Here is a 14,561-nt window from a genome sequence, read left to right as displayed (position 1 = left end):
CCAGGTGGAATTGCGATCCCATCTTTTAAAGCTGGCCAAGATGCACCATAAGAGTATTTTAAAAGCAGCAAAACATCCCCTGGGAGGGGGATATGTGATGAACGGTTATTGTATTACTGTACCCGTATCATCATGTAAGGAGATGTCCCCTTTAAGACCGGGCTTGGAACCCTGAGGGACTCCGCCTCTTGCTCTGCCCACTTGAGAGTCGTATATAAGGGGCCGCCTTGCAGGCGGCACCCAGTAAGCACCCGTCTCGGCACCAGGCTAGTTCTTAGCTTATTAAAGCCTTCTTTACCGTTTTACTCTCTAGCGTCGTTATTGAGGGTACAACAGGCTATAAATAGCACACATTTGCTGTAACCAGTTGTGGAATGCGAGAGGTTTCTTTATTGGGTCCAGAGCCTCATGAACCATAGTCCTTCTGCAGGGGTCCAAGGTTTTAAGACAGGTACATCTCCTACCATTATCTTGCGGTGCTGTCTAACAGGTCCTGCTGACCGAAGCTGTCTTGTCGGGCACTGTACTGTCGGGCAAAGTCATACCCCTACTAGAGGATGGTCCGGCGGCCGCCGGTTCTACCTCCCCTGCAGGGGTGGCGGCTACATCAAGCTGATCATGTAGCAAACTGCTCTGTGCATTACTCCTTATCACCGGCTGTCGGGCCTCTCCTCCCACTGGCGGCTGTGTTCTCCACGCAGCTGCCATCAGTAAAAGATCGTTGAAATCTTCTGACGGTGCAGATGCCTCAGTTAAAACTTGAGGATATAACCCTGCTGCTGCCGTCTCTGTCTGTTTATTGTCATTCTCATTCTTTACTGTATCTTTACTCACTTCGCTATTCTTACATTTGATCTTTGGGAGCTGGTGCCTCCTAGCCACTTCCTTCCATGTCTTAAAGCACCACAGCATATAATTATAATCCCAATTAGGGTCTTCACTCCCATCTCTTGTCAAAGCTTCCCATGGTTCAATCAGCGGTATTTTAAAACTACCCCTGTACGGCCAAGCCCCGTGAGACCACCCATACAAATCGCTATTGAATGTTACCGCATATCGAAGTTCTCCGGTTTCTCTTATCACAGTCTCAGCTGGTGATCCCGGCGGGACGAGGGGATCTCCTACCTTTCTCCAATGCCTTACGACTATTTTTAGCCTCTGTTCCGTTATCTTACTCATTTTCACTCCCTTATCCGTCTCCTTTGCAGAATCCGCCTTATTTATTGCTCTGGACGTCTGTACCATGGCTTTGGGGTGACCTGTAAGGGGCGTCCGGGTTTATGGCCCATTGTGGCTTCTGAAAAATACTTTAAAGCATAGACATATAACAATAAGGGTCGCGGTAAATTATTAACAAATACTACAAGGAGCGCTCACCGGTGTTGGTCCTTTTGCGAATCTCGAAGCCTGCTGATTATTCAGGTTTTTTTCCAGGCTCTAAGGCACCTTTGTTCTTCTCATGCAGCTATCATTAATTTATTAATTAAGATAACTCTCCCAGCATGAGTCATTGGCCAGTAATTAAGGCTGCTGAGCCGCAGACCCCACTTTCAGCTGGGGTCGCGCTATGGCTCTCTCCCTTTCAGCTGAGAGAGTCCTGTTTAAAGATTCGTTTCGGGATTCACTTCCCGTTAAATTAGGGAAACTGCAATGACTACGCCAATTAGTTGAAGAAATTGTAAGTCAGCACTTCGAGTTTCCCCCAAAGGTCCTTTATTTAACACGAAGTTCGTGGGGGGATTAGAGAGACCACAGTCATTCCAAATGTCCCCGCTTTACAAAGGTAAGGCAAGCAATTTATATGATACAATATCTAGGCCAAAAGGCATTCTTTAGATTAGCAAAAGGACAGAAAAGCGAGCAAGCCGGAGTTAGAGTTTAATAACAGGCCTTGAGTTCCTCGCTTAAGAAAAATAATAATTGTCTGCTGTCAGCAAAACAATGTGCAGCTGTACGCTTGTTTACATTGTCTGACTTTCATACAGAATTTCTTGACTAAAAATAAGACTAAATATCCATCATGCTTTGCCAAGTGCCTATTTCCATGAAATATAGTCAAGCAGCTGGTTAAAATGAATACAGGGTATTAAGGCAACTAATCCGCCAACTAAAAGTCCCTTCTACAGTTTTCATATGTCTTCTGGAAGTCCATATAGACAGCATTTATAGTCACTCTCTTATCCATGCTGCTTGTGACTACCTCAAAAAATTCAACCAAATCAGACATGACCTAGACTTCACCAATCCATGACGACTGATTAGTTTCTACTTACTAATTGTTCAGGCACTCTCGGTCTGATTTTAACTCTAAGTAAATGAGTTTTGAGTGAGTTCAAATCTTACGTTCTGTCTCTCATAGATTCCACAACAGATGTTGGGCACGATTCTCTGGCCTTGTTGCGCTCTCGCTCAAGCATAATGAGGGCAATGTATAGTGGGAGAGGGCAATGTATAGTGGGAGAGGCCAAAAATTACAACCGCGGTGGGCGGCAAACAGTTTGCGATGCATTACGGCCTGCTCCCGTAGCCGAAATTGGGATGTCTCCATAGTGTGGCAAGAAACCAATTATCTCCGCTTTCACCCCATTTCCATACCATTAATGAGAGCGACCCCATATCCAATGGGCTCCAATCACTCAGCAGCCTCCCCAGTAAGTGGTCACGCTGGTGCTGTGGTCACGCTGGTGCTGGTTAATACTCCTTTTGAAAAACGTGAACCTTGTGGAAGAGCTTCGGTGAGGAGCCGAGAAGGTGAGTAGCCTTCTTTGCTCACAGGCAAAGAGCCCGGGGGTGCTAAGCTTGCCAAACCAGTGCTCGATTTGGGCACCCTCCACAGGGGTGGGCCGCCATGGAGGGGGGTGGTGGGGACACAACAGCTCGCGGCACCAGCATGCCAAACCCTGGATCATGTGTATCCGTTCCGGGGGCAACCCCTGTCCCTGCCCGTTTGCCCCAATGACCGCCCAAAGCCCCCACCAACTACAGAGGCCTCTGGCTGTGTGGCTGAAGGCTATCGCTGATAGGCAATCGTGGTTAAGTGAGCACTTCACACATGCCAAGTGGTTTCCCGTGGGTGGGCGGGCCATGTAACATGTATGAGTCATTGCCGAGCATCCCAATCACACCCTGATGGCTAGACACTGTGCCTGAACACTGAGGGAGGTAACACCACACACGCAGCCGTCACCGACTGCGCAATGCCTTGGACACTTTCACCCATCTTGCCGACATCCTGCACCAGGCTCTCCACTGCCGTGGCCACCCTAGCAGTGCTGGCCTCGGTTCCACTCATTTCTAGCTATATCCTACGCCCCTAGCCTCTGGGATTCCTCTAAGCGGCTATGGATCTGCTGAAGTGACGCTGACATCTCCCTCTGAACGTCCAGTTTGGTCCCTATCATCTCCATCAGCTCCGGGTACCTCTGTACCAAAGGCTCAACATTAGGTTGGGACCCAGCTGGGCCCTGGGATCCAGTAGCCCTCCGACTGCTGACTTGTATGGGGGTTCCTGACTCCCCCCAATGTACATCATTAGCGGAGCGGTGTGGTGCTCACCAGATGGTGCCCCCGAAGCTTCTCCACTAACATGTCCCTCCGAGGTGTGTGTATCTGCGCGGGTGGAGTGTGGAGATGACAGCTGTGCATTGACTACGGAGGCACCCTCGGAGCTCTCCTCCGAGGTATTCTTCTCGGACTTGGGAGAGCAGGCCGCCTGGGATGGGTTAGTGCCGTCGGCTCGAGGACCTGCAGGAGAATGGGCATGTAGTCAGTGGAAGGCATGAGTCAGTCAGTAAGGCAGTCACTATTCACGTTTGATATGTGAAGCCCGGTGGTTCCTTACCTCTGCGGCATCCGCCAGCCTCCGCGAGGGTGACCGATCTGTCCTCGGTCACCCCGTCACCTCCAGGTACACTCCTTGAAGGAGAGGGGGATTCTTATGCCCGGCACCCCTCCGCCAATCTGGGCACTCTCGACGGTTATGGGAGAGCTTTTCCAGAGCAGACAGAGAGGACATTGTTATTCACACGCATGGTTCATAGTGGTGGGAAAGGATTGGATTTGTTTATTCCCACGTGTACCGAGGTACAGTGAAAAGTATTTTTCTGCGAGCAGCTCAACAGATCATTAAGTACATGAAAAAAAAGGAAATAAAATAAAATACATAGTAGGGAGTCTTAGAATTAAATTTTAAAAAATTAGAACGATTGTAAGATAGGTAAAAAGAGGATCTGTTAGGGAGAGCTCGCAGAGAGACGCCACCCTCCGGCGCCATTTTGTGCACTGAAAGTGGGTGTGAAGGAGGGGTATGAGGGGTGTTGAAAGGGGAGGAAGGTGGAGGAAAGGGCTGGGGGGGTCGCATGGGGAGTTGGGGGGTGGCTGCTCCCTTTGGGGGGAGGGGGTGGGGTCTACTCACCTGTTCTGCCTGGTGTAGGTCGTTGACCTTCTTACAGCACTGAAGGCCAATCCTCCTGGTCATACTCCCTGAGCTGACAGCTGCTGCCACCTCATCCCAGGCAGCACTGGCTGCCTTGTGGCTGACTCTCCGGAAACCTTGGGCGAACAGGACATCCCTTCTGGCCTCCATGGTATCTAGCTGTCTCCCATCTCAGCATCAGCAAGGCAATCACTATTCACGTTTGACAGGTGGCGCCCAGTGCCTCCTCACCTCTGCGGTCCGCCAGCTCCGATCAGCATCTCCGAATCTTGGGGCCGGTCTCCTGGACACCACCATTGTGAGCTGGCTGGTGTTGGCTGAGCAAGTGCTGCTTAAGTGCTGCTCGACCTTGTTAGAGGGGGCTGGTGAGCGCGATCCCAGTGAATCAGCTGGCGAGCCTTTATTTGCAAAGAGAAGTCTGTGAGGCCTTGTTAAGTGGACCAATTAACGTTGAATTGTATTGCTGGCCTCACTGGGCCGACCGCCGGAAGCTCGTGACAATTCCCACTCGCTACCACACTTAGAAATTTTTCTAGAGAATTGCGCCCGTTAATGAGACAGAATCATAGTTCCTTGTTTCTCCCTCTCTTTGTTCTTTAAATTACAGTCTGAAATTTGAAATGTTTCAATCCAAAAGCATAATTTCTGAATCCAGAGGGCTTGGATGGATTGATCACAATTTTCCAATAATCTCCACAGCTATTTCTTTTGACTGGCTTCAATTATTTTCCAGTAGTTCACATTAAGCCCAGGTAAAGTCCTGTGTGTGAGTGGCACTTGCAGCAATGATGTGGCTTTCTTTTCAGGATGAAGAGAATGTGGTGATCAACTCAACAAAAGATCCGACAAATGTAGACAACCTACTGGACTTGGGAGATCCCCTAGAAATCCTCAGAACTATTCTAGTCCAGGTATTGTATTAGACATGGGTATCCTTACATATACATCACAGTTACTCACACCCTTCTGCACTGTGAACCTTTTCAGTTAGTAGACCTATTAAAATAATGATCCAAGACATGGCCATGCAAGAACATATACACTCTAAAATAAAATGTCAAATTTTATTTGAAAACCCTCTGGTTAACTATGGTAAAGGTGCAATATGTTCCTGTCATCAAGTGATTTTGATGTTCGAGGAGAACAGTCAAGTTCCTTCAGGACAAGCGTGTGCAGTGCAAAGCCAATGCCTCCACCCTGATTCATAAGCAGTACTTAGCAATCGGTAATGCAAGTCGAGACTTGACCCAACATCACACATGAGACAACATCAGTCTAGACTATAAAACGTATTTTTCTTTGCTGAACACTCATCCATCGAAGCGATAGGAGAATCCCTACATTGTGTAACAGGTTGCTTTAGTGGTTGATATTAGATGCTTCAAATATGGCAATATTTTTGTATTGGAGTTAACTAATAACTGAAGTAGTTAGAATGTTGTTGTTGCTTCCTGCTCTGTACCCTTGGTGAGTGTAATGCTGAAGTCTGAGGTCCAGTAGCTCGATACCTACCCACCCAACAGGACTCCTGGTAACTAGGGCAGTGAGGACTACTTTGCTGGTGCTGTTCTTGCTAGCTTAATAATGTGCTAAAATGAAAGATGGCACTTTTGAGATATTTTGTCTTTTTCTAATCCCTTTTCCCCTCTGTTCGTATTGAGGTGGGACCCGATGGCATACTGGTGGATCAGCTGGGTCAAAAATTGCTGGAGAAAGTTGGTGTTGCATGGAATAAAAGATACCGCAAACAACATGGGTCTTTAAGGAAGGTAAGAGACTGCACTTTGTGAATAAAATAGGCATAAAAGAATTGCAAGTGTATTGGCTCAACCAAGCAAATGGGCACAGAGCACATGTGTAGCAATAATAATTGGTTTCCACCCGTGATTTTCTTGATTCAATACAATATTTACAAGTTGACTTCAGAAGGCCTGTAAATCATGGTGAGGCTCTTTCCCAAAAGGGAATGGCATTATTTATGATATATTTCTATTTGTGAAGACAGTGGTTTTGATCTTGTCAATGTTTATTCCACATCTATTATTATCTGCCTCGCAATACATGTAATCGAGTGGTTGTGAGAGACAGTAGAGAGTTAGGGCTGTTGCAAGAAAACATTGTCATTTACAGTTAATTTCAAAATAGAAATTAACTTTAAAATAAGCATCCCCTCCCCAACCCCCCTTGCTAAATCGCTTGATTGACCACTGAGTGCCTGTGATCAAGGGACCCACCCTACCAACCAGAAGGGTTTTCTGGGTAGCCTCCAGGAGGCACAAGGGATCCATGCAAACTCTATTAGATCTCTGAACCACCATTAGGCCCTGGTGGGCTCATGGATAATTGGCTTTAAGTGACTCATTAATAAGTCAAAGTGACATCCTGTCAGCAGCAGCTGAGATCATTCCCATCCTCAACTAATTCCAGGAATTGGATGCGGGTACCACCGTCCATTTCTCACAGCCACCCCCTGCTATCATGCCTGCTACAGTCCTCGGTGTGCAAGATATAAGGTGATTCTATTTGCTATTATTAAGTATTCCAGAATGTAAAAGAAAAATTATGTGGAGTCCTTTAGGTTGTCTGTTTTATTGGTATTCGCTCCATTCAATTAAGAGATGGGATGCGGTGCACTTAAGTGGACAAGTACCATCAAATACAGTAACATGAGAAAACAATCTGTCTGAAGTAACTTCTCTTGAACTTGTGACAGCTGTTAGTGAGGGAAAGTTGCCGTGGTTGGATTAAACCCCAATGATCTAGTTAAAAACATCAAGTCTTGTAATTCAGCTGCCAGGCCAGCTTAATCCTAGTGTTGCTCTGTAGAAGTTCTGGAGTTCCACTGTAATCTTCCTTCTTTCATTTCAGTTTTTGGAGAGTCATCCTGATGTATTTCTGCTAAAGGCAGATGGAACACGGGTTGCTGCAAAACAGGTTGACCATGGCTGCCCAGGACAACAGCTCAACAAATCCAAAGGCAAGAAAGCACAGACAGGAAATTGCAAAGCCATCACCGCACATACCTACAAGACAGAAGAAAAACAGCCAAGGTTCCCTGCTTCTGATGTACACTGGTTTGATTTTGATGATTCCCAAGTGCGACCCATCCAAGAGAAGGAGATTGAGAAGCAGTTTCAGGGAAAGGAGTGCGCCTACATGCTGTTTTATAGAAAATCTCAACTACAGCGACCAGCAGAGGGTACAGTATATTTTGAAGAGTCTCCTCAATAACTGCCATCCCACCTTCAACAAAGTGCTGTCATTCCCAAAATTATGAGTCCACCTTTCCCAGAATTCCACATTTGATCCTCCTCTGCGCCACAGTACAGATATGACCCTCATGGAAGTCACAAATAACATCCTCTATGACTGTGACAAAAGTAAACCATCCCTCGTTATCCTCCTCCAAAGCCTCTTCATTGTCATCCAGCTCAGTGAACTGCAGTTGCCTGGTTTGGTTCTTTATATCCAGTTGTGGCCAGCGAATCATCTACAGTGGCTTCTCTTCCCATTCCCTCTAGTGCCTCCCATGAATCTACCCTTGGCTCCCTCTTATTTCTCCGCAACAAGCTGCATCATGACGTGACATCCAAAACCATAACGTCAGCCTCACCTGTTGCTGACAATTCACAGTTCTACCTCATCACTGCCATCTTTTGACACCTCAGCTCTCTCTAAATTCTGCAACTACTTGAGATTGAACCAAACTGTTGACAACTTTGGTGTCATGTTTGATCCTGTGATGAGCTTCCGACCAGATATCTGCACCACCAGTAAGGCTTATTTCCACTGCTGTAGCATAGAACAATACAGCACAGGAACAGGCCCTCTGGCCCTCCAAGCCTGCGCTGACCATGGTACCTGCCTAAACTAAAACTGTATGCACTTATGGAGTCCATATTCTTCCATTCCCACCCTATTCATATATTTGTCTAGATGCCCCTGAAATGCCGCTATCGTACCTGCTCCCACCACCTCCCCAGGCAGCGCGTTCCATATATTTACCACCCCCTGTGTAAAACCAACTTGCCTCACACATCTGTTCTAAACTTAAAAGAGGCTTACAATGTTGCAAAAATAAAGTAGAAAATCTGAAGATTGGGAATGTTTTAGAAACCAGCGTAACATTGCCCAACTCTGCCCTGCCCCAGCTCATCCAATGTTGACCCCTTGGCACATTGGCACAGTGGTTAGCACTGCTGCTTCACAGTGCCAGGGACCCGGGTTCAATTCCAACCTTGGGTGACTGTGTGGAGTTTGTACCTTCTCCCCGTGTTTGTGGATTTCCTCCGGGTGCTCCGGTTTCCTCCCACATTCCAAATATGTGCAGGTTAGGTGGATTGGCCAAGTTTAATTGCTCCTTAGTGTCCAAAGGTTAGGTGGGGTTACGGGGATAGGGCAGAGGAGCGAGCCTAGGTAGGATGCTCTTTCAGAGGGTCGGTTTAAGCTCGATCGGCCGAATGTTCTGCTCTTAGGGATTCTATGGTTCTAAGTGATCTATCCATTCATGGCATTGTTACCTTTAGACTTGACTGCCTGATTGCGCTACTGAATGATCTACTTTCTCTTTCTACTCTCTGGAAACTTGTGCCAATCCAGCTCGCAGTAAATCCCATTAAATTATCATCCCAGATGTATCTCTGCATTTCTCTACTCCTCAGTGATATCCTGTCGCATTTATTTTTATCTAAAAATATATTGGTGATTTCCATTTGTTTTGTGCTATGTGTGATTGATCACAACTCTACTATCTGTTAATGGAGAATATGGGGCGTCATTCTCCGACCTCCCGCCGGGTTGGAGAATCGCCGGGGGCTGCCGTGAATCCCGCCCCTGCCGGTTGCCGAAGTCTCCGGCACCGGATATTCGGCAGGGGCGGGAATCGGGCCGCGCCGGTTGGCGGGCCCCCCCGCTCGATTCTCCGGCCCGGATGGGCCGAAGTCCCGCCTATAAATTGCCTGTCCCGCCGGCGTGGATTAAACCACCTTTTGAACGGCGGGACAAGGCGGCGTGGGCGGGCTCCGGGGTCCTGGGGGGGGCGCGGGGCGATCTGGCCTCGGGGGGTGCCCCCACGGTGGCCTGGCCCGCGATCGGGGCCCACCGATCCGCGGGCAGGCCTGTGCCGTGGGGGCACTCTTTCCCTTCTGCCTCCACCATGGCGGAGGCGGAAGAGACTCCCTCCACTGCGCATGCGTGGGAAACTGTCAGCGGCCGCTGACGCTCCCGCGCATGCGCCGCCCGGGGATGTCATTTCCGCGCCAGCTGGCGGGGCAACAAAGGCCGTTTCCACCAGCTGGCGGGGCGGAAATTCCTCCGGCGCCGGCCTAGCCCCTCAATGTTGGGGCTCGGCCCCCAAAGATGCGGAGCATTCCGCACCTTTGGGGCGGCGCGATGCCTGTCTGATTGGCGCCGTTTTGGGCGCCAGTCGGCGGACATCGCGCCGTTTCGGGAGAATTTCGCCCATGATCTTTAAAGAGGCAATTGTTAATGTAATTATATTGCATTTGATACATCCAATTGTTACTTGAACTAAAAATAAAAATGATATCCTGACACTTTGCATTGCAGCAAACATTGTGTCAGCTGTGATCATAAGCCTAAAAATGCCAGCACAACATAGCAAAATCCACCATTTAGTGGGCAGAAATGCAACATCAGCATAGCATTATTTAACTTTTCTTCTGCAAGTAAAAAATTAAGAGCATGGAAGGCTGAGGGGTGACCCAATAATTTATAATTTTGAAACTTTTTCATAAAATGGGTGCAGGGCGAATGTTTCCTCTGTGCAGAAGAGCATAACCAGAGACCATCAATATAAGTTAGTCACCATGAAATCCCAAACCATGAAATCAGAAGAAACCTCTACCTAAAGAATGTGGAATTCACTATCACGGAGTGATAGTGAATAGTATAGATGTATTTAAGTAAGGAGAAACAAGACAAACTTTTGAGGGAGAAGGAAATAGATGGCCACAATGGTAGACTTAGGTGAGGAAAAATGGGAGGAAGTTCAAGTGGAGCACAAACTTCGGCATGGACTGATTGGGCCAAATGGCCTTTTTCTTTGTTGTGTATATATAGCCTCTGTAATGCTCTGTACATATACACAGCTTCATGGGGATTGTAGTTGAGACAGAGAGCATTGCATCTTTAAAGGAGGAGTAGATAGGTATTTGAAACAGAGTAAGGTACAGTGCTATGGATATAAGAGAGAAATAGGGTAGGAGAATAACTTCTATACTGTATTGATTTAACTAAGTTGTCATAGATGCTAAATGCTGCCTATTTGTGCGATAGATGTATATGACTAGTTATAGCGGCTGTACAAAAGCAAATGTCCTGCTGACATGCTGTTGAGTTGTAGTGATTGAAGTTTTTGTTCCCCAAGTAAAACATTACTTGGGGAACATTATTTGGGCAGCATGGTGGCACTGCTGCCTCACAGCGCCAGGGATTCTGTGATTCTATGTTTAGCTTTGTTCTGTTTTACATGTTTCCATAGCCCGAGGAAACTCAAGGTACAAAGTACCTCCCGACTTGATGGAAGAGATAGCCGACCTGGATGCCAGTCTGCAAAAGCAAAGGTAATGGCTGCTAAAATATGAATTAGGGCTGTATTCTAAGGGGTAACTACTTGGAATCAAAATGCAAGTTTTTTAAATTCATTTTATGATAGAGACAACAGCCATTCATTGGATTGGATTTGTTTATTGTCACGTGTACCGAGGTACAGTGAAAAGTATTTTTCTGCGAGCAGCTCAACAGATCATTAAGTACATGAAAAGAAAAGGAAATAAAAGAAAATACATAATAGGGCAACACAAGGTACACAATGTAACTACTTCACACCGGCATCGGGTGAAGCATACAGGGGTGTAGTGTTAATGAGGCCAGTCCATAATCAAGTGATAAAAATCAAAATATACTTTCAAGAACAGCAGACACTTGAGTTGTATAGAAAGGAAGAGCACCAAAGAATGCCGGAAAACAAACAGTGAGGGAGGAATCCATGGCCTCACCTGCCAATCAGTACTTGTTTCTCTTTGGTTGGTTCTGAATATGGCGGTCAATATGGTCGCCTTCCTTAATTCTAATTAGAGTCGCCAGGATTCTTTCTGGGCATGTCCTAGGTGGCCGTTGGCCTGCTTTGTTTCTGTCTCCTCTGGCGCCGGGGTGTCTGCCTTAGTATCGGTTACTCAAATGTTACTCTTTTGTTCCCGGAGGTGGGCCATTAGTATGCTAATGGGCCTACAGTTTTGGTCTTGTCTGGGAGCTGCGGCTCCAATATACAGACAAACCCCGAACCTGCTTGTTTTCTCAGTATTGTCCATTTTCCCTGCAATCTTCGCAAAGTGTCCATTTTGTAATCGGGAAGTGGCCATCCCAGATGACTACACACTGAATGAAGGGCAGTTATGTTCATTTAACACTTAGCAGCCAAATGTTCGTTTGAGTAAGGATAAACTTCACAGGAGCAAAAGAGAATATGAGCATGAGGTTAGGTGTAATGCCTGGATCTGGTATGTCTCTCTTGTGGGGACCATGAATTGGATTCAATTTGAATTGTTTTTTGGAGCAGGCAAGGAGCTGAATTAGGGGTTTGCCCCTGTCCACACTTTGAGCTCTGGCTTTGTAACTCTGATAAAGGAATAAAAAAAAGAGAATATATTAATTCCATAATATAAATTGAGCTGAAATTCAAGATCCAGGAGCAAGACGCTCCAGTGAATTAAAAAAATTATTTGCGAGACAAGTTAATGTTCATAGATGCAAGCTAATTTCAAATGTTGCATTGATCTAACCGTGGTTAAAAACCCTTGAAAATAGTAGAATGTTTACAGCTTTATCCAGTGACGCAGACCATTGTCCTCTTGCCTTTTATCATAAGCTTAGGAATAGTGATAGTTCATTTAACTTCAACAAAACTAATCTTTCTACCAGTTAAATGTTGTTACATAAAATTAGACCAGTGTACCAAAACAGATGGCTTGTAATTTGTACTGTGTTTTATGATTTCCATCTAAGAATGCACTTGCAGTCCTCAAAGGTAAACAAATTGAAGTGACTGAATAATGCTGTCATTTGGCTGAGTTCCTAGCAACACAGTCTTAATTGCTTCCATTGAAATAGGCTTCACTTGTTTTTTTCCTTCAAGGTGAGCTTCATAACATTCAGACTGGTACAATAATATAACAGCAAAATACTGCGGGTGCTGGAAATCTGAAACAATACAGAAAATGCTGGAAAAGCTTAGCAGGCCTTGTCGCATCTGGAGAGAGACATAGGTTAATGTTTCAAGAGTCATACTGACTTGAAACATCAACATTATTTTCTCACTCGACAGATGCTGCCAGACCTGCTGAGTTTTTCCAGCAATTTGTGTTTTTGTTTCAGACTGGGGATTTGGGCTGAATTTTCCCTCAGGCCTCAGGAACCCAATGTCAGGACCATTTGTGGGTCCCCAGCCCAAGTACTTTGTAGAACGCCCTTCAGTGCAAGTTTATAGGGGAGTTTCCTCCACATTCGCCATTGAAAGGGTCTGCGCACACATTAAAAACAAGGGCAAGAGCTGCGAGGGGTCCTCCTTCAAATTCCTTCTCAATTGCATCCCTCCCTATGTGCATTGCAGCTCCCTGAAATCTCTACTTACATTTTCTATCAATCTTACCTCCTATTTCCAGTTTTTTGGGGCGGCACGGTAGCACAGTGATTAGCACTGTTGCTTCACAGTGCCAGGATCCCAGGTTCGATTCCCGGCTTGAGTCACTGTCTGTGCGGAGTCTGCACGTTCTCCCTGTGTCTGCGTGGGTTTCCTCCCACTGTCCAAAGATGTGCAGGTTAGGTGGATTGGACATGCTAAATTGCCCTTAGTGTCCAAAAAGGTTGGGTGGGGTTACTGGGTTACGAGGATAGGGTGGAGGTGTGGGCTTAGGTAGGATGCTCTTTCAAAGGGCCGGTGCATACTCGCTGGACCGAATGGCCTCCTGCACTGTAAATTCTATGATTCTATATAAACCAGCATTTGTGGCCTTTGACCTTCTGCCGAGAAGCTGTCTCTGAAGTATTGCTGGACTCCTGAAACAGTGAGGGGCCCATGCAGCGCTGTCAAAACTTGCATCACTCATTATTTAATTGCAATCTCCTAATTGAGGCCTTAATTACATTGATTGCCGATCCACCTCTGTGCAGTGGGACAGCAATTCAATGGCATCCTTTTTTAAAAATAAACATTTTATTGAAGTATATTTTAGTATTATAACAACAACACAATAAACAATGTACATGAAACTATAAACATACTGCAAAATCCATCTCCCTCCCTTACAGGTCCCACCTTTATTAACCTCCTACTAGAAGCTAAACTAACCCCCCCCTTCTGCTGACCATCGCTGCTGAAATTGCCCCCGTGTCGTTGACTTGCTGGTGGTCCTGAATACATTTCCTCAGCTGCTCGCACACCCCTTCGTCAGCCAAAAATCCCACATCTAACCTCCAGTGCGGGCGCTGGTTACTGTCTTTACTAACCTGCAGGTCAACCCAGTGCGGAGCATGGTCTGCGATTGTGATCGCCGTATACCCCATGTCCACCACCCCTGGCCAGTAAGGCCCTGCTCAAAATGAAGAAATCGATCCGGGAGTACACTTTATGCACGTGTGAGTAGAAGGAGAACTCCTTCACCATCTGCTGCCCAAATCTCCATGGATCAACCCCCCCCCCCCCCCCCAATCTACTCCATGAACCCTTTTAGTTCCTTTGCCATTGCTGGCACCCTGCCCGTTTTCGAGCTTGACCGGTCCAAGCCAGGGTCAATAACTGTGTTGAAATCCCCTCCTATGACCAACCTGTGTGAGTCCAGGTCCGGTACCTTTCCCAGCATCCTCTTTGTAAACTCCATATCATCCCAATTTGGCGAATACACATTTGCTAATTCCACCTGCACCCCCTCCAGTTTCCCACTGACCATAATGTACCGACCTCCCACATCAGAAACTATTCTACCCGTTTCAAACACCACCCGCTTATTGATCAGGATTGCGACCCCTCTAGTCTTTGAATCCAGTCGCGAGTGAAAGACCTGACTGACCCAGCCTTTCCTCAATCTAATCTGGTCAGTTACTCGAAGGT

The 14,561-nt window shown here is 46.6% G+C and overlaps 1 protein-coding gene across 3 annotated transcripts in view; it reads left to right on the top strand.

Annotated features, from left to right (window-relative positions):
- Positions 1–14,561, top strand: part of usp40 (ubiquitin specific peptidase 40) — a 199,627-nt gene that overhangs the window by 76,701 nt on the left and 108,365 nt on the right. For all 3 annotated transcript variants that reach the window (XM_072482533.1, XM_072482540.1, XM_072482550.1), the window contains 4 exons: positions 5,242–5,346; positions 6,097–6,204; positions 7,304–7,634; positions 10,938–11,019. In XM_072482533.1, coding sequence (XP_072338634.1) covers positions 5,242–5,346; positions 6,097–6,204; positions 7,304–7,634; positions 10,938–11,019 — 626 coding nt within the window. The remainder of the gene's footprint in view (positions 1–5,241; positions 5,347–6,096; positions 6,205–7,303; positions 7,635–10,937; positions 11,020–14,561) is intronic.

This window comes from Scyliorhinus torazame, chromosome 2, assembly GCF_047496885.1.
Source record: "Scyliorhinus torazame isolate Kashiwa2021f chromosome 2, sScyTor2.1, whole genome shotgun sequence".
Classification (NCBI taxonomy): Eukaryota; Metazoa; Chordata; class Chondrichthyes; order Carcharhiniformes; family Scyliorhinidae; genus Scyliorhinus; species Scyliorhinus torazame.
Note: the sequence above shows the minus strand (reverse complement) of the source record. Positions and strands in the feature narration are given on the sequence as shown.